This window comes from Danio rerio, chromosome 14, assembly GCF_052040795.2.
Source record: "Danio rerio strain M-AB ecotype USA chromosome 14, GRCz13ab, whole genome shotgun sequence".
In the NCBI taxonomy this organism is placed as follows: domain Eukaryota; kingdom Metazoa; phylum Chordata; class Actinopteri; order Cypriniformes; family Danionidae; genus Danio; species Danio rerio.
The window spans coordinates 11,898,523-11,919,460 of NC_141034.1; the positions used below are offsets into that span (position 1 = coordinate 11,898,523).

The following is a 20,938-nucleotide window of genomic DNA, read 5'->3' on the forward strand; positions in this document are numbered from 1 at the left end:
AATATGGGACCAAGGTGCAGTGTAAGACTGGCAATCCAGAGCCTGAGACATATACACATGCATATATCTATGATCGGAAACGGCTTGTTCACTAAGCCAACAATAACACAAGTTTCTGGCACCGTAAATGTCAGAAACGTAGATGTCGCCTACGCTATTGTTGTCTATTGGAAGGAATGCGTCAACAGAGCCGCCATTTTAGTACAGGGTAGCACTCCTTTGAAATGAATGTGGGACCAAGGTGCAGTGGAGGACTGGGAATCCAGAGCCTGAGACAAATACACATTTACATATATCTATGATCGAAAACAACTCGTTCACTTAGCCGACAATAAGTTTCTGGCACTGCAGTATTTTGTTGTCATCTTTGATTTACATTGCTTATTTTTTTCAACAAAACTAGCATAATCCTAGTATTTAGTTTGAGTTGCTGCTATTTTGCCTCATTTTCAGTGCAGTAAGTGACTATTATCATCAATAACATTACTTGTTGAGCACAAAAAACAAAATCTTACCTATGAAATGTTCTGCCTTTATGCTTTGATTTTTTGCTCTTTCTACACCCGTGCACAGCGGGTCCAGCATCTTTACATTGGCTTTAGTATTAACAAGTGAATCCAGATACTGAGTTGAATGACATTTGTCCTGGGAGCACTGTACAAATGTGGCGGCGCTATTGACACATGCTTAGGGTCTGTATGCGATATCTAGTGTAAATATCTATGGTTCAACGCAAGTGCTAACTACTTACACAGATGTTGCTTTACACAGATTTTTTCTGTCCTGGCATCATCAAATTTATAATTTACAATAAAATTTGGGCGGCAAGAAAACTGCTATGTTTTATTATTAATTTAAGAAATGAAGTTTTCATTTAAACCCAACTATCCTGTAATTCTTTGTAATTGACAAACTCAATATTTTACAGCCTGTTCACGCCAGTACTTCGCATTCTAAACTTTTGGTCTGATTGACAAAAACATGTCTTAATACCAGGTCTGAACAGGGCCTTTTTTCTTAAGCTGAAGTCAGCTTTTTTAAAATCAAAATTAAATCTAAGAATTATATCAAGATGCAATTTAAAACTACTCAAAACAAATGTAATGTGTAGTTTTATGGGAAATAAACTTTTTTTTTTCCATTATTATCCAAACGCAAGTTTCTATAAGCTCTGGAAAATAATCAAGTGACTGTTATCAGACCTTGTTGTTGCTATCCATGTTTGCCATCCCAAGATATTTTAGAAATCCAGACCTGTTGACGATGTATGTTTAGATTACATACATCTATACTAGAGTGATTTATTGTAGTGACGCAGAAGATTGGTCATATATGAACAGCATAAATCAAATGTCACGGTGTCAATAATACTGTATCATTAGGTACGTCTTGTACATTGTACACTTGTATTTCATTTAAGCACCGCTAGGCGTCACAGTGGCTTCATGAATGACTACTGACAAAGACGCAAATAAAGTGACAATAATCATGCGTAAACAAATAAAGTTTATATAAGAAACAAAGTATAACTGTTTATTTTTGGATTTTTACATTGTATCTCGCAATTCAATTCAAACTTGATATATTGGCTTGAGAAGTTCCACATATTACAATGTTGCATATTTCTCTCAGTTCAATTTGGTATATTGACATGACAAATGTATTGCAACCAAAGCAAAGCATCGATAAAGTTTACATTATAAAGAACATATATATTTATATATATTTATTTAAAAAATAAATAAATAAATAAAAACAATAAATAGTAGTAGTACATTAAAAATAATTATATATATATATATATATATATATATATATATATATATATACACATATGAGATGCCGTGTAGGATTTAAATCAAACTTTGCTTACAAACACATACATAAAACACATGTATATACACCTATAAATTACTCGCATATACACCTATACTACTGAATGTTCGAAACAACATAGATGAAACTTGTGTATATACATATTAACTTGACGCATGAATACACCCACATACACACGCACATACATATAAACTTGCTGCATGCAAACAAACCTATACACACTTGCATATACATATAAACTCGATCAAATGCATTCAACAGACTTAAATGACAGTGTATTGCTGTAGAGGACAAATAAAACACGGGACAGGTGTTTAGGAAGAGTATAGTTTATTTTGTTTGACCTGCAAACTTATCTAAACAAGACAAACTCTCAGAAAACAGACCGGAAACATTATGATGCGCGCGCTCGTGGAGATAACCCGCGGTCGTCTTCAACTGTTGTCTTCAATAGTCCATCTTTGCTCAACAACTCATCTGAAAAACAAAGCAAAACATTACAACATTCAGACAAAGAGCAGAGAGCATAGAATCACCAAGAGGCGATACTCTAGTGCAATTTGGGAAACAATAACGCGCTTTTTGAATAAAAACAAAGCCGCTGTTTGCCATTGCGACAGCAATGATATCCAATGCACGAGCGATCGCTTCACTTCAAAATGGCGGAATCTGTTGCTCTTGGTCATCCTAGGCTCTTTGCATAGTTAAATCATAACAGTTATCATGGTTTCTATTTCAAACTATAGTAAACTAAAGTTTGAAACTATAGTTTAAAATAGAAGATGAGTGGGCCTCGCTACTCCCACCCACCATAACCCTCGCCGCGAGGTCCCACTACCGGCCCCCCGTGTTTCCCTGAGGGTCCTCGGGGGTTGTTTGTTCCCTGCCTAGGGCTCAAAGGCCGCCTCGCCCCAGGGAGTGCACGGAAAGACCGGGCGCCAGGCCGTGCCAGTATTCACTGGATGTTGCTCGGCGGCACATTTCGAGCAACAAACACGTAATATTCTTCGCGATATTGCGTTTATGTACGCAAACCGCAAGGAACTACAGCACAGACGGGCCCGGGTGAAGCATCACGAAGCGGACTTCGTGAGTTTGGCGTAGCTCCACTCGTACCGTCGGTATTGAACTCACCTTGATCAAGTACAAACAGCTACACCGGGCGAACTGACAACGCTGATTGAGAGCACACGATCTTTATAGGAATGCATATGCAAATTTTTACAAGGCACGTCACTGTTGTCTCGTTGTCATGGGGAGTGCTGAGGAGGGCTCACCTGATTGGAGCACAGAGACGCGGAATTTGCGTCACGGCTAGTTGCCGTCTGCTGTTGACAAAAATATCTTAAATATAATAAATATATATTTTTACATTTTTGGTGCTCTGTAATATTCTGGGATGCAGTAGAATATGGAGACAGATGAATATAATTGGATATATGCCGAGCTAGTGTTGTTCCCATACTTATTAACTTCCGGTGACAGGTTATTATGAGTTTTTTTTTTCTATTTTATACGGTTCCTTTTACAGCATTGATGTTGTGATGCAATTAAAATACATTCAGTTAAATAAACTTTGGCATTCATTTAGTTGTTCAAGCGTAAAACGAGACAAAAGACCCTTTACTCGCACTCGCCCGTCAGAATCGGCAGACTAGCACAGACGCTCCATTGAATACAATGAGGTAAAATAACTTAAATGCTCATATTATAAAGACATGGCGGGGAAAATATAATTTAATGCAGTGCTTCTTGTACAATCTGAGACCCACGTTATATCGGATATCACTCAGCCAGTGGAGATCGCTGATTTTTAAAGAAAACAGACCTTAAAAACGTGCAGATATTTCCTTTGGCATACAGTTCGCCGGAAGCGCTTAACCCAGCTTAAAAGTCCTATTAACATGCTTCAGCATATACCCTTAAATCCCAGATTGTCTTTCGAAAAAGAGTACGGGTTTAACCCCGCCATCCTGGCCAAATTTACCCACTGGCCTCTGTCCATCATGGCTTCATTTCTCTGTCTCCTCTCTCTGTGGTGTGCGGTCTGGTGGAAAACGGCTGCTGTCGCTTCATCTAGGTGGATGCTACACTGGTGGTAGATGAGGAGATTGCTTCCCAATAAATACTAAACTAGCTAAATTTAATAACAATATTTCCCCTAAATGCTAATTTTGTACTCAATATGATGAAACACTAAAGCATTTATTTTGGGAGTGTACTTACTGTAAAGTGTTTTGGGTTGACTTTTCCAATTTCATTAAAAAATTCTTATTTCCAAACTTCTGTATTTCCCCAAAAATTGTATTCTTTGGTTACTCTCAGTGTGTAGATCCTTCTCATTGAACATTTTTTTATAGCAACATTTTACTTCCATATATGTTAATTTTCAAAGAAACACCCTTACTTTTTTATTTTCAGAAAGGACTTTGAAATTTATGTCAACTCTTTAAAAGACTCTAACAATTACACTGCATGTAAAATACTTTCTTGGTGTAAATCATTTAAACTTGTTTAATTTGCTGGAATTCTATTTATGTAACCCTCTTTGTCTCTTTGTTCATATTATATCTTTGTAATGTTCTTTCTTGCATTAAAAAAAAAGTAGATGAGGAGATTCCCCCTATGTGTAAAGCGCTTTGAGTGCCAAGACAAGCGCTATATAAATGTAAGGAATTATTATTATTATTATAAAGCACTGTTCTACCATCATGATATAGCCAGACTAAAATGAAAATCACATTATTACGATTAGCTTAAACTACAGCGAACACTCCACTCACTGACAAACAGCCCCTTTCATAAAGATTTAATTCACAGGTCTGTCATAATCAGGCAAATATACATTAACATACAGAATATCGGCCTCTTCTGAGGCGCCACACGTTAAATAACGCAATAGTTCAAGACACAGGTTTGCTTTTTTTCTCTATTTAAAAGAACGATAACAATACATCATAACAAGAGCAACAACAACAACAATAATTCATATCATGAAGATAAGCCAAGTTGTCTTTTCTAAAATTCAATATATAGCGACTCTTTTAAGGTGCACCACATGATCGGCAGGTGACTTGTTAAAGAAACTCAACAAATGTTGCACCATGACACACACAGTGAAATAGACAGAGACTTTTTGCAAACGTTGTATATGTATGTAAGTGTCTCTTTAAGGTCGTCTTCTGGCACTTTCTCCAGAGCGCGTCTGGCTCGGCTGTGTTTCTAAAGTTAAAGCAGTCTGTTTTTGTTGGTTTGGCACACGTCAGGGTGGAAGCGGTGGTGGAGTAAGGCTTCTCTTCTTCTCTTTATATCCAGAAGACTCTGATATCTCATCTCTCACAGCACCTCTGCAGGAAAACAGCAGAAACACATGTGAGAAGATGATTTATTGAACTATTAAAAGCTTGCCAACAACATCTATGACTGGTATTATGAAACTGAAAATAGAGACGCTTTGCAGAATGCCAAGGCTGCTTTTTTCAGTCATTCACACTGTCCTAAAGTCAACAAACTGCAGAAATCATCAGTTTCATGCATGGAAAATATCAGCTTGGAGACTCTCCTAATCATCCTTTATACATTATTTTCAACATTTTATTTTAGGTTCAGTTTAGTTCAGTTCAGTATAATGTAAATGTCACTGCTGAAAGACGAAACACTGGAAAGCAACTCCACTGGTGACCAGATTTGATCCATATATGATCTAACATACAGCTGAAACCAGTTACATACACTCTAAAAAAAGAAACACAATCATTTAAAAAATGTCTGATGGTAAATGATACTAAACGTTTACTATTTTAAGTCCGTTATGATTACCTAAATGATTTACATTTGCTAAATGCCAGAATAAAGAGAGATTTTTTTTTTAAATTTTTAATAATTTCTAGACAGTCAAAAGTTTACACACATTTCCTAGGTATTTTTTTGCTTTGCTTTTAAACTGTTTAACTTTGGTCAAATGTTTTGGGTATTCTTCCACAAGCTTCTCACAATAGTTTGCTGGAATTTTGGCTCATTACTCCTGACAGAATTGGTGTAACTGAGTCAGATTTGTTGGATGTCTTGCTCGCACAAGCTTTTTCAACTCTGCCCACAAATTTTCTATAGGATTGACATCAGGGCTTTGTGATGGCCACTCCAAAACATTCACTCTGTTGTCCTTAAAGCACATTTGAATTAATGTGGCAGTATGCTTAGGGTCATGGTCTGTTTGGAAGAGCCATTTGTGCCATTTCCTGACTGATGTCTTGAGATGTTGCTTCAGTATTTCTCCATGATGTTCTTTCTTCATGATGCCATCTATGCTGTGAAGTGGACCAGTCCCTCCTGCAGCCAAACAGCCCCACAACATGATGCTGCTGCCCCCATACTTCACAGTTAGGATGGTGTTCATAAGCGTGTAAGCTTTCCCCTTCGTCCTCCAGATGTAACACCGCTCATTATAGCCAAACAGTTCAATCTTAGTTCCATCAGAGCACAGGACATGTCTCCAATATTAGTCTTTTTCCCAGTGTAATTTAGCAAATTGTAATCTGGCTTTGTTGTTGATTCTGACTTGTTGATTTTCCCATGTTGTTACACAAGGAAGCAGTGTGTGTTTAAGGTTTTCCTTCAATACTATTCTACAGTTGTGCCTCCAATTAACTCAAATGTTGTCAATTAGCCAATCAGAAACTTCCAAAAGCTTGACATCATCATCTGAGCTTTTTCAGAGGCAGAATAATCTTACTGTATGTACACTTGACTTTCAAGAAAGGTTATAACTATTTCTCAAAAATATCTCTCATTATTCTGCTATTAAGCAGAACAGAAACAAATCTGATCATCCTAACTTACCTAAAAAATAAGTTTAGTCTCATTAACATCTGAGTTTTTTCAAAAAAATAATTATGTGCCTTTTTATAAAGTGTATGTAAACGTCTGGTTTCAACTGTACGTAATCTAACAAAATCTGATTCTACCTGCCACATGTTGAGGTTTCATAGGCCCCGCCTTCATCATGAACGGTTCTCCTCCCTCGAAGGCCATGATTGGGTCAGCCGGTTGACTCTGCCCACTGTTCCCACTGTGATTGGACAGCTTGATTATCTCCTCAAAGTCTGCTGCGTCTCCATTGGAGGACAGTCCATTCTGATGCTTAGTGGGCGGAGCTCCGTTAATGACCGGTGCTGCATCCCAGGACAGAGCTGAGGAAGACACACAAACGGGAAAATAAGCAAAACATAATTCATGCAGCTTCATTTCAATTTCAATTCATGCAGCGTCTCGATTACCTCATTGGTGATTGGTTTGTCGCACCAGTATGAAGAGCTTCTGACGGATTTCTCTGTATTACTGCAAGACGAGAGGAAAACAACATTGTATTTTTTTATTTTAACCCTACTTACATGATATTAATAAAAGAGTGATTTTTAAATATTCACAGTACTATAAATAGATTTTTACCGCTGTCAGTGACTCTGCCATTCACTTGAGTTGGAGTTTTAAAATCTTTCTGCAAAGAAATTAATAAACCAGGTTAATTTCCTTTCATTGTGTGTGTTTAAGATGAATTTATGAAACACACACACATCTCACCTGTGCTCCTGCGTCACTCTTACGAGTCCTCTTCATGATTTCTTCCAGACGCTAAAAATGTAAACACAAACGTTAAACCAACAGAGCTGAACTAAAATCTCAAATACAATTGAAGACAAAATTTTGAGTCCTCCTGTAAAATTAAATCTTTTAGAAATATTTCCCAAGTGCTATATTTAACAATTTAAAAAAATTCATTCATTTATTTTCCTTCAGTTTAGTCCCTTTATTTATCAGGGGTCACCACAACAGAATGAACTGCCAACTTATCCAGCATATGTTTTACACAGCGGAAGCCCCTACAGCTGCAAAGCAGTACTGGGAAACATCCATAGACACTCATTCAAACACACTAAGAACATGCAAACTCCACACAGAAATGCCAAATGACCCAGCCGGGACTCGAACCAGCGACCTTCTTTCTTTGAGGCGAACCACTGAGCCACCGTAATGCCAGATTAGAAGTCTGCGGGGCCCGACCAGATTTCTTGCAGCGTGGGATTAATTTCCGGATAAAGCATGGGAGCAGTCGGTAACTGTTGTAATTTGAACGGGAGCCGGCGGTCTAACAATATCACTCCTAAGCGAGCGAGCACGCCTATGTGTGTGTGTGAATGAGAGAGCGTGATGCTGTGTTCAGCTTGATTGGTGGACTTTTATTTTACCTTCTTTCTTTCCAAGCATTCCAGCTCCTCCTTCTGGAAGTGTTTCTCTCGTTCGATCCTCTGTTTCTCTGCTTCCTCTCGGGCTTTGGATTCAGCCTCTTCTCGCTGCCAAAGACACATAAAACCACATCATACATTCATTTATTACACATCTCTAAAATACCTAAAGTCTAGTGCCATGTCACATATGGGACCCCACGTTTGGCTGCTTAGTGTGGTCCAATAATGTCGTTTCACCATGTCCAGTCAGCTGCTTCAATCAGCTTTATCAGTGGTTATCAGCTGATAGATATGGGCCAGTAGGGGCCTTCCGCTCAGTAAATGTCACTCAGAAGGCTGTTATCGCCCATTCACATTGTTAATCAGCTATAATAATAGAGAAGAGTCCAGATCTGTTTTACATCACTGTGACGGTTAAGGTAGGGGTAGGCATTAATGAGTTCTAATTAATGGGAAATTTAAGAAATAATATGATCATCATAGTAAAAGCTTAGAGATTATAGACACACATTCTTCTCCGGCTGTTATTAAGACTGCTGGCAGCTGCTAACACAAAAATAGTCATCTACTATAGGGCCCATGGAAAGTTTCTGGAGCAATGAGTGTCGCAGAGAAAACTAATAAAGTCAATACACAAACATACCCTCACTGGCCACTTTATTAGGTACACCTGTTCAACTGCTCGTTAACAAAGTGAACGCTATGAAGATTGGAAAAACGTTCCCTGGTCTAATAAGTCTTTATTTCTGCTGCGACATTCGGATGGCCGGGTCAGAATTTGGCGACAACAACAGGAAGCAGGGATCCATCCTGCCTTGTATCAATGGTTCAGGCTGGTTGTGGTGGTCCATTCTTTATAACAAGTGTTAACAAGAGCAATAACACACCATGTCATAAAGCGTGAATCATCTCAGATTGGTTTCTTGAACACGACAATGAGTTCACTGTACTCAAAATGGCCTTCACAGTCACCAGATCTAAATCCAATAGAGCACCTTTGGGATGTGGTGAAACGGGAGATTCACATCATGGATGTGCAGCCGACAAATCTGCAGCAGCTGTGTGATGCTATCATGTCAATATGGCGCAAAATCTCTGAGGAATATTTCCAGTACCTTGTTGAATCTATGCTATGAAGGATTAAGGCAGTTTTGAAGGCAAATAAATAAGATGTACATAATAAAGTGGCCGGTGAGTGTAAACAAGACGAAAAAATATTATTTGTTTTTTTTCCTGCTGTTTCTGTTTCAGCTCGATTCTGTCCTTCAATTGGCTTGAACTCTGGATCGCTGTAATGTAATCAGTGTGTCAATGAGACCGCCCGGAGTGAATGAAGGATCGCCACACAGCACGACTCTGCAATCCTGCCTGTCACACCAGCAAACTGTTTACATTCCCAAACTGATCTAGAGGGTAACTACATCAAGACATTCAATTCACATTCAGCAAATATTCGTTTTGATGTACAGTTGAAGTCTGAATTATTCACCCCTGACTTATTAGCCCCACTGTATGCTTTTCCCCAATTTCTGTTTAACGGAGAGCAGATTTATTCAACACATTTCTAAACATAATAGTTTTAATAACTTATTTCTAATAATGACACGCCATGAAGATAGTCCATAATATTTGACTAGACATTTCTCAATATTCAGCTTAAAGTGACATTTAAAGGGTTAACTAGGTTATTCAGGCAAGTTAGGGTAATTAGGCAAGTCATTGTATAACAGTGGTCTGTTCTGTAGACTATACAAAAATATTGCTTAAGAGGGCTAATAACATTGACCTTAAAATGGTTTGAAAAAAATTTAACTGTTTTTCTTCTAGCCAAATATATATAAACCATTAAACAAAGCAACTCGTATTCAAGCGAAACGGCTGATGGAAACATGCTGCGAGAGAGAGCACATTTAAATACAGAGGTCCAAAATACAACACATACAGAGAGTTTAGATGCAAATAAATGCACCACACACACACATTAGCTTATCAACAGCAACCCAAACAGCCCCACAACAAACACAGTCAATTCTCAGTTGTCTTTACACATTGACCACTGGCTTTTGGGAAATTGTTCAATGAGGCTTAATAATAGCCAGATTTATACTGACACAACATACTGTACTGCTGGATGGGAATTTAAAGGTCAAAGATTAAAGGCAAACATGAACTTTGCATCCAGAGCCTCATCAGCCAGTTCAGTTCAGACTTTGGGATCAAATAAAAATAAAAATCAGCATTATTTATGGGCTTTTAATATTCTTGTAGTATTTATTAAATGCAACACAGCAATTTTTCTATGGCGATCTTTATCATTTTAAAACTGATTGCTTATTCAAGTTAAGCTTTTAATCTAATACTCGATGTTCACTTTTTATTTTAATTGTAGTTTACTGCAGGTATTAGTAATCTTGCTAGGTTTTCTTGCAATTTATGTTTAATATTGAATTATATTTATTATATATTTAAATAAGTCAATCAATAAGTCGATCATGATTTCATAATATGGGTTTACGATCTACCTAAAATCTTATACAAAGGTACTATTGGATATTTCAGTACTTATATTAATTTAAGTATGTCTTAAACTCAGACATTTCTCACCTTTCTAAGACAAATCTGACGGAAAACACTTGAGGGAAAAACCTGAGGCAAGACTTGAAGCTCTAAATGATAATATTCATCAAATGAAATGCAACCGGAGAGCAGTTTTTGTGGACTCTCTGTCACTCATTAGTATCCTGTTCGCTGTCATGCCAAAATTGATATAAGCCCGTCTGGCAGCGTCCACTCCTGCCATAACTCACCTTTTATCTGTTATCAAGCATCTAAAAATACAGCTCCTGAGATGAAGAGCATCTGACAGTCAGGGCTAATGATGAAACTTCTGCTCAGACAATGATCTGAGGACAGCAGAGATGTTTACGAGCGAGCTAAATGCTGCATTGTGTAGCTATATAGTACACAGATGGCACTGTTACTTCATTGTGCTTAAATATCTCTCTGAAATAACGCAAACACTCTCAAAATGCGTAAAAGAGTATTAAGAGTTGAGCATGATACGATGGGAATACTAGCGTCCATTGTTATATACGTTAAATGTCGCCTACCCTAATGTTGTCTTTTGGACGGAATGCGTCAACAAATCCGCCATTTTAGTACAGGGTAACGCTCCTTTGAAATGAACGCTCCTTTTAAACGAGCGCCATCTAGCGGTCACATAATCTAATGACTAAATATTATGAACTTATTTTATAAATACATATAACTTGACATTAACTTTTTTTCTTACCAAACCCACTGGTCTTTTTCACAAGACAAATTTTTATTGTTGGAAAGAGACGTTTTACTTGATTTGGGTCATTAAAAAACTCCGACTACCAATATTATGATATAGGTTGCCTATATCTGCTGTATTCACCCTAAAACTTACAGTAGGTTGACATAAAACCAAAGACAACACCCATTCTTGTCTTAAGATATTTTAAGCAATTTTTTGAATAACAGTAAGTTAATGACATGGTACATATATAGTAAATCTGCTGGTTTTAAACATACAGCATAATAATAAATACAGGTATGTAACAACCATAACATTACTCTTATGTCTTAGGACAAATATGATTAACTTTTGATTACCTACACTAAATGCTGACTATTGAAGGTACATTTATAACAACTATTTATTTGTAGACTACTGTATTATCAAACCATGTTGCATACAAATGCATTCAACAGACTTAAATGACAGTGTATTGCTGTAGAGGACAAATAAAACACGAGACAGGTGTTTAGGAAGAGTATAGTTTATTTTGTTTGACCTGCAAACTTATCTAAAACAAGACAAACTCTCAGAAAACAGACCGGAAACATTATGATGCGCGCGCTCGTGGAGATAACCCGCGGTCGTCTTCAACTGTTGTCTTCAATAGTCCATCTTTGCTCAACAACTCATCTGAAAAACAAAGCAAAACATTACAACATTCAGACAAAGAGCAGAGAGCATAGAATCACCAAGAGGCGATACTCTAGTGCAATTTGGGAAACAATAACGCGCTTTTTGAATACATTAAATAAAAACAAAGCCGCTGTTTGCCATTGCGACAGCAATGATATCCAATGCACGAGCGATCGCTTTCACTTCAAAATGGCGGAATCTGTTGCTCTTGGTCATCCTAGGCTCTTTGCATAGTTATATCATAACAGTTATCATGGTTTCTATTTCAAACTATAGTAAACTAAAGTTTGAAACTATAGTTTAAAATAGAAGATGAGTGGGCCTCGCTACTCCCACCCACCATAACCCTCGCAGCGAGGTCCCACTACCGGCCCCCCGTGTTTCCCTGAGGGTCCTCGGGGGTTGTTTGTTCCCTGCCTAGGGCTCAAAGGCCGCCTCGCCCCAGGGAGTGCACGGAAAGACCGGGCGCCAGGCCGTGCCAGTATTCACTGGATGTTGCTCGGCGGCACATTTCGAGCAACAAACACGTAATATTCTTCGCGATATTGCGTTTATGTACGCAAACCGCAAGGAACTACAGCACAGACGGGCCCGGGTGAAGCATCACGAAGCGGACTTCGTGAGTTTGGCGTAGCTCCACTCGTACCGTCGGTATTGAACTCACCTTGGTCAAGTACAAACAGCTACACCGGGCGAACTGACAACGCTGACTGAGAGCACACGAGCTTTATAGGAATGCATATGCAAATTTTTACAAGGCACGTCACTGTTGTCTCGTTGTCATGGCGAGCGCTGAGGAGGGCTCATCTGATTGGAGCACAGAGACGCGGAATTTGCGTCACGGCTAGTTGCCGTCTGCTGTTGACAAAAATATCTTAAATATAATAAATATATATTTTTACATTTTTGGTGCTGTGTAATATTCTGGGATGCAGTAGAATATGGAGACAGATGAATATAATTGGATATATGCCGAGCTAGTGTTGTTCCCATACTTATTAACTTCCGGTGACCGGTTATTATGAGGTTTTTTTTCCATTTTATACGGTTCCTTTTACAGCATTGATGTTGTGATGCAATTAAAATACATTCAGTTAAATAAATTTTGGCATTCATTTAGTTGTTCAAGCGTAAAACGAGACAAAAGACCCTTTACTCGCACTCGCCCGTCAGAATCGGCAGACTAGCGCAGACGCTCCATTGAATACAATGAGGTAAAATAACTTAAATGCTCATATTATAAAGACATGGCGGGGGAAATATAATTTAATGCAGTGCTTCTTGTACAATCTGAGACCTACTTTATATCGGATATCACTCCACCAGTGGAGATCGCTGATTTTTAAAGAAAACAGACCTTAAAAACGTGCAGATTTTTCCTTTGGCATACAGTTCGCCGGAAGCGCTTAACCCAGGTTACTGGTAAATTAAAAGTCCTATTAACATGCTTCAGCATATACCCTTAAATCCCAGATTGTCTTTCGAAAAAGAGTACGGGTTTAACCCCGCCATCCTGGCCAAATTTACCCACTGGCCTCTGTCCATCATGGCTTCATTTCTCTGTCTTCTCTCTCTGTGGTGTGCGGTCTGGTGGAAAACGGCTGCTGTCGCTGCATCCAGGTGGATGCTACACTGGTGGTAGATGAGGAGATTGCCTCCCAATAAATACCAAACTAGCTAAATTTAATAACAATATTTCCCCTAAATGCTAATTTTGTACTCAATATGATGAAACACTAAAGCATTTATTTTGGGAGTGTACTTACTGTAAAGTGTTTTGGGTTGACTTTTCCAATTTCATTAAAAAATTCTTATTTCCAAACTTCTGTATTTCCCCAAAAAATTGTATTCTTTGGTTACTCTCTGTGTGTAGATCCTTCTCATTGAACATTTATTGTTGATTTATTGTTTTTTTATAGCAACATTTTACTTCCATATATGTTAATTTTCAAAGAAACACCCTTACTTTTTTATTTTCAGAAAGGACTTTGAAATTTATGTCAACTCTTTAAAAGACTCTAACAATTACACTGCATGTAAAATACTTTCTTGGTGTAAATCATTTAAACTTGTTTAATTTGCTGGAATTCTATTTATGTAACCCTCTTTGTCTCTTTGTTCATATTATATCTTTGTAATGTTCTTTCTTGCATTAAAAAAAAAAGTAGATGAGGAGATTCCCCCTATGTGTAAAGCGCTTTGAGTGCCAAGACAAGCGCTATATAAATGTAAGGAATTATTATTATTATTATAAAGCACTGTTCTACCATCATGATATAGCCAGACTAAAATGAAAATCACATTATTACGATTAGCTTAAACTACAGCGAACACTCCACTCTAGACAAACAGCCCCTTTCATAAAGATTTAATTCACAGGTCTGTCATAATCAGGCAAATATACATTAACATACAGAATATCGGCCTCTTCTGATGCGACACACGTTAAATAACGCAATAGTTCAAGACACACGTTTGCTTTTTTTCTCTACTTAAAAGAACGATAACAATACATCATAACAAGAGCAACAACAACTACAACAATAATTCATATCATAAAGATAAGCCAAGTTGTCTTTTCTAAAATTCAATATATAGCGACTCTTTTAAGGTGCACCACATGATCGGCAGGTGACTTGTTAAAGAAACTCAACAAATGTTGCACCATGACACACACAGTGAAATAGACAGAGACTTTTTGCAAACGTTGTATATGTATGTAAGTGTCTCTTTAAGGTCGTCTTCTGGCACTTTCTCCAGAGCGCGTCCGGCTCGGCTGTGTTTCTAAAGTTAAAGCAGTCTGTTTTTGTTGGTTTGGCACACGTCAGGGTGGAAGCGGTGGTAGAGTAAGGCTTCTCTTCTTCTCTATATCCAGAAGACTCTGATATCTCATCTCTCACAGCACCTCTGCAGGAAAACAGCAGAAACACATGTGAGAAGATGATTTATTGAACTATTAAAAGCTTGCCAACAACATCTATGACTGGTATTATGAAACTGAAAATAGAGACACTTTGCAGAATGCCAAGGCTGCTTTTTTCAGTCATTCACACTGTCCTAAAGTCAACAAACTGCAGAAATCATCAGTTTCATGCATGGAAAATATCAGCTTGGAGACTCTCTTAATCATCCTTTATACATTATTTTCAACATTTTATTTTAGGTTCAGTTTAGTTCAGTTCAGTATAATGTAAATGTCACTGCTGAAAGACGAAACACTGGAAAGCAACTCCACTGGTGACCAGATTTGATCCATATATGATCTAACATACAGCTGAAACCAGTTACATACACTCTAAAAAAAGAAACACAATCATTTAAAAAATGTCTGATGGTAAATGATACTAAACGTTTACTATTTTAAGTCCGTTATGATTACCTAAATGATTTACATTTGCTAAATGCCAGAATAAAGAGAGATTTTTTAAAAAAAATTTTTAATAATTTCTAGACAGTCAAAAGTTTACACACATTTCTTTGGTATTTGTTTAGCTTTGCTTTTAAACTGTTTAACTTTGGTCAAATGTTTTGGGTATTCTTCCACAAGCTTCTCACAATAGTTTGCTGGAATTTTGGCTCATTACTCCTGACAGAATTGGTGTAACTGAGTCAGATTTGTTGGATGTCTTGCTCACACACGCTTTTTTAACTCTGCCCACAAATTTTCTATAGGATTGACATCAGGGCTTTGTGATGGCCACTTCAAAACATTCACTCTGTTGTCCTTAAAGCACATTTGAACTAATGTGGCAGTATGCTTAGGGTCATGGTCTGTTTGGAAGAGCCATTTGTGGCCAAGTTTTCATTTCCTGGCTGATGTCTTGAGATGTTGCTTCAGTATTTCTCCATGATGTTCTTTCTTCATGATGCCATCTATGCTGTGAAGTGGACCAGTCCCTCCTGCAGCCAAACAGCCCCACAACATGATGCTGCCGCCCCCATACTTCACAGTTAGGATGGTGTTCATAAGCGTGTAAGCTTTCCCCTTCGTCCTCCAGATGTAACACTGCTCATTATAGCCAAAAAGTTCAATCTTAGTTCCATCAGAGCACAGGACATGTCTCCAATATTAGTCTTTTTCCCAGTGTAATTTAGCAAATTGTAATCTGGCTTTGTTGTTGATTCTGACTTGTTGATTTTCCCATGTTGTCACACAAGGAAGCAGTGTGTGTTTGAGGTTTTCCTTCAATACTATTCTACAGTTGTGCCTCCAATTAACTCAAATGTTGTCAATTAGCCAATCAGAAACTTCCAAAAGCTTGACATCATCATCTGAGCTTTTTTAGAGGCAGAATAATCTTACTGTATGTAAACTTGACTTTCAAGAAAGGTTATAACTATTTCTCAAAAATATCTCTCATTATTCTGCTATTAAGCAGAACAGAAACAAATCTGATCATCCTAACTTACCTAAAAAATAAGTTTAGTCTCATTAAAAAAAAAAAAAAAAACTAATTATGTGCCTCTTTATAAAGTGTATGTAAACGTCTGGTTTCAACTGTACGTAATCTAACAAAATCTGATTCTACCTGCCACATGTTGAGGTTTCATAGGCCCCGCCTTCATCATGAACGGTTCTCCTCCCTCGAAGGTCATGATTGGGTCAGCCGGTTGACTCTGCCCACTGTTCCCACTGTGATTGGACAGCTTGATTATCTCCTCAAAGTCTGCTGCGTCTCCATTGGAGGACAGTCCATTCTGATGCTTAGTGGGCGGAGCTCCGTTAATGACCGGTGCTGCATCCCAGGACACAGAGCTGAGGAAGACACACAAACGGGAAAATAAGCAAAACATAATTCATGCAGCTTCATGTCAATTTCAATTCATGCAGCGTCTCGATTACCTCATTGGTGATTGGTTTGTCGCACCAGTATGAAGAGCTTCTGACGGATTTCTCTGTATTACAGCAAGACGAGAGGAAAACAACATTGTATTTTTTTATTTTAACCCTACTTACATGATATTAATAAAAGAGTGATTTTTAAATATTCACAGTACTATAAATAGATTTTTACCGCTGTCAGTGACTCTGCCATTCACTTCAGTTGGAGTTTTAACATCTTTCTGTAAAGAAATAAATAAACCAGGTTAATTTCCTTTCATTGTGTGTGTTTAAGATGAATTTATGAAACACACACACATCTCACCTGTGCTCCTGCGTCACTCTTACGAGTCCTCTTCATGATTTCTTCCAGACGCTAAAAATGTAAACACAAACGTTAAACCAACAGAGCTGAACTAAAATCTCAAATACAATTGAAGACAAAATTTTGAGCCCTCCTGTGAAATTAAATCTTTTAGAAATATTTCCCAAGTGCTATATTTAACAATTTAAAAAAATTCATTCATTTATTTTCCTTCAGTTTAGTCCCTTTATTTATCAGGGGTCACCACAACAGAATGAACCGCCAACTTATTCAGCATATGTTTTACACAGCGGATGCCCTTCCAGCTGCAAAGCAGTACTGGGAAACATCCATAGACACTCATTCACACACACTAAGAACATGCAAACTCCACACAGAAATGCCAAATGACCCAGCCGGGACTCGAACCAGCGACCTTCTTTCTTTGAGGCGAACCACTGAGCCACCGTAATGCCAGATTAGAGGTCTGCGGGGCCCGACCAGATTTCTTGCAGTGTGGGATTAATTTCCGGATAAAGCATGGGAGCGGTCGGTAACTGGTGTAATTTGAACGGGAGCCGGCGGTCTAACAATATCACTCCCAAGCGAGCGAGCACGCCTTTGTGTGTGTGTGAATGAGAGAGCGTGATGCTGTGTTCAGCTTGATTGGTGGACTTTTATTTTACCTTCTTTCTTTCCAAGCGTTCCAGCTCCTCCTTCTGGAAGTGTTTCTCTCGTTCGATCCTCTGTTTCTCTGCTTCCTCTCGGGCTTTGGATTCAGCCTCTTCTCGCTGCCAAAGACACATAAAACCACATCATACATTCATTTATTACACATCTCTAAAATACCTAAAAGTCCAGTGCCATAGAGTGCCATAGCTGATAGATATGGGCCAGTAGGGGCCTTCCGCTCCGTAAATGTCACTCAGAAGGCTGTTATCGCCCATTCACATTAATAATCAGCTATAATAATAGAGAAGAGTCCAGATCTGTTTTACATCACTGTGACGGTTAAGGTAGGGGTAGGCATTAATGAGTTTTAATTAATGGGAAATTTAAGAAATAATATGATCATCATAGTAAAAGCTTAGAGATTATAGACACACATTCTTCTCCGGCTGTTATTAAGACTGCTGGCAGCTGCTAACACAAAAATAGTCATCTACTATAGGGCCCATGGAAAGTTTCTGGAGCAATGAGTGTCGCAGAGAAAACTAGTAAAGTCAATACACACACACATACCCTCACTGGCCACTTTATTAGGTACACCTGTTCAACTGCTCGTTAACAAAGTGAACGCTATGAAGATTGGAAAAACGTTCCCTGGTCTAATAAGTCTTTATTTCTGCTGCGACATTCGGATGGCCGGGTCAGAATTTGGCGACAAAAACGCGAAGCAGGGATCCATCCTGCCTTGTATCAACGGTTCAGGCTGGTTGTGGTGGTCCATTCCTTATAACAACAGTGTTAACAAGAGCAATAACACACCATGTCATAAAGCGTGAATCATCTCAGATTGGTTTCTTGAACACGACAATGAGTTCACTGTACTCAAAATGGCCTTCACAGTCACCAGATCTAAATCCAATAGAGCACCTTTGGGATGTGGTGAAACGGGAGATTCGCATCATGGATGTGCAGCCGCCAAATCTGCAGCAGCTGTGTGATGCTATCATGTCAATATGGCGCAAAATCTCTTGTTGAATCTATGCTATGAAGGATTAAGGCAGTTCTGAAGGCAAATAAATAAGATGTACCTAATAAAGTGGCCGGTGAGTGCAAACAAGACGAAAAAATATTATTTGGTTTTTTCCTGCTGTTTCTGTTTCAGCTCGATTCTGTCCTTCAATTGGCTTGAACTCTGGATCGCTGTAATGTAATCAGTGTGTCAATGAGACCGTCCGGAGTGAATGAAGGATCGCCACACAGCACGACTCTGCAATCCTGCCTGTCACACCAGCAAACTGTTTACATTCCCAAACTGATCTAGAGGGTAACTACATCAAGACATTCAATTCACATTCAGCAAATATTCGTTTTGATGTACAGTTGAAGTCTGAATTATTCACCCCTGACTTATTAGCCCCACTGTATGCTTTTCCCCAATTTCTGTTTAACGGAGAGCAGATTTATTCAACACATTTCTAAACATAATAGTTTTAATAACTTATTTCTAATAATGACACGCCATGAAGATAGTCCATAATATTTGACTAGACATTTCTCAATATTCAGCTTAAAGTGACATTTAAAGGGTTAACTAGGTTATTCAGGCAAGTTAGGGTAATTAGGCAAGTCATTGTATAACAGTGGTCTGTTCTGTAGACTATACAAAAAATATTGCTTAAGAGGGCTAATAACATTGACCTTAAAATGGTTTGAAAAAATTTAACTGTTTTTCTTCTAGCCAAATATATATAAACCATTAAACAAAGCAACTCGTATTCAGGCGAAACGGCTGATGGAAACATGCTGCGAGAGAGAGCACATTTAAATACAGAGGTCCAAAATACAACACATACAGAGAGTTTAGATGCAAATAAATGCACCACACACACACATTAGCTTATCAACAGCAACCCAAACAGCCCCACAACAAACACAGTCAATTCTCAGTTGTCTTTACACCTTGCACTGGCTTTTGGGAAATTGTTCAATGAGGCTTAATAATAGCCAGATTTATACTGACACAACATACTGTACTGCTGGATGGGAATTTAAAGGTCAAAGATTAAAGGCAAACATGAACTTTGCATCCAGAGCCTCATCAGCCAGTTCAGTTCAGACTTTGGGATCAAATAAATATAAAAATCAGCATTATTTATGGGCTTTTAATATTCTTGTAGTATTTATTAAATGCAACACAGCAATTTTTCTATGGCGATCTTTATCATTTTAAAACTGATTGCTTATTCAAGTTAAGCTTTTAATCTAATATTCAATGTTCACTTTTTATTTTAATTGTAGTTTACTGCAGGTATTAGTAATCTTGCTAGGTTTTCTTGCAAGTTATGTTTAATATTGAATTATGTTTATTTATTATATATTTAAATATGATCAGTTTAAAAATAAGATAGGATTTAAATTATTATACAATAAGATTTTAAACAAGTTTGAATCGGATAAAAATAAGTTAGTTTTAAACTAATAATCAAATGTGATGTTATTTAGTTTTTATATAAATAAATAAATATAGGCAATGTATTTTGATGCATTTAAACAAAACAGATTTACTAAACAGATATATTTATTAAGTACATTTTTATTATATAAATAAACTAATATTTTAGTCCCCAAACATATTTAGAAATTAAAAGATAATACAATTAAATTCAAGCTAAATATTGCAAAACATATATTTAAAAAATTCCAACCTACAAAATTTCAACTAAATCTTTCACATTTTTTGCTTCTCTTGATTTTTCCTCATTTAAAAGTCTGTATTTATTACTCTTGTATAACAAAGATCCGGCTTTAGTAGTGAGTAATTTAATGTATATGCACACACACACACACACACACACACACACACACACACACACACACACACACACACACACACACACACACACACACACTACACATATTTTTGATCAGTCAATCAATATTCTCTTTTCTCTCTGTTTCTGTTTCTTAGGACAAAAACTTTTTTTTTTTCCACATCAATGTTCACTTATGTATCCATGTATCTAAACTTATATATAGTAAACTGATTTATTGTTTATATATATATATATATATATATATATATATATATATATATATATATATAT

The 20,938-nt window shown here is 37.5% G+C and overlaps 1 protein-coding gene, 1 long non-coding RNA gene and 1 pseudogene across 9 annotated transcripts in view; 1 reads left to right on the plus strand and 2 right to left on the minus strand.

Moving 5' to 3' along the window:
* Positions 1-20,938, plus strand: part of LOC147840776 (uncharacterized) — a 1,215,461-nt gene that overhangs the window by 776,799 nt on the left and 417,724 nt on the right. The gene's annotated exons all lie outside the window — the stretch shown is intronic.
* LOC147833874 (uncharacterized) lies at positions 4,631-12,741 on the minus strand (annotated as a pseudogene). Its single transcript, XR_015507110.1, has 9 exons — positions 12,704-12,741; positions 10,889-12,036; positions 8,082-8,186; positions 7,417-7,467; positions 7,285-7,333; positions 7,113-7,173; positions 7,073-7,074; positions 6,801-7,025; positions 4,631-5,183 (listed from the first exon to the last, which is right to left on the minus strand). The product of XR_015507110.1 is annotated as an uncharacterized LOC147833874 (transcript).
* LOC147833875 (uncharacterized) lies at positions 14,393-19,856 on the minus strand. Of its 6 annotated transcripts, none has more exons than XM_087281224.1 (7): positions 19,794-19,856; positions 17,852-17,956; positions 17,187-17,237; positions 17,055-17,103; positions 16,908-16,935; positions 16,569-16,795; positions 14,393-14,946 (listed from the first exon to the last, which is right to left on the minus strand). In XM_087281224.1, exons 3-7 carry the CDS (start codon positions 17,220-17,222, stop codon positions 14,936-14,938), a joined length of 351 nt encoding a protein of 116 aa, XP_087137350.1. In that variant the 5' UTR covers positions 17,223-17,237; positions 17,852-17,956; positions 19,794-19,856; the 3' UTR covers positions 14,393-14,935. The 6 variants fall into 6 exon arrangements, 5 of the variants coding, with proteins under 5 accessions (XP_087137350.1, XP_087137349.1, XP_087137351.1 ...); XM_087281223.1 differs by having other exon boundaries at positions 19,726-19,820; XM_087281225.1 differs by having other exon boundaries at positions 16,883-16,935; positions 19,726-19,820.

Excerpts from the sequence above, each read along its gene's own strand:
- LOC147833875 (XM_087281222.1), bottom strand. The coding sequence starts at position 17,971 with ATGTGTCTTTGGCAGCGAGAAGAGGCTGAATCCAAAGCCCGAGAGGAA. Across the intron at positions 17,104-17,186 it reads AGAGTGACGCAGGAGCACAG|AAAGATGTTAAAACTCCAAC; the intron begins GTGAGATGTGTG and ends ATTTCTTTACAG. Across the intron at positions 16,796-16,907 it reads GTCAGAAGCTCTTCATACTG|CTCTGTGTCCTGGGATGCAG; the intron begins GTGCGACAAACC and ends TGTCTTCCTCAG.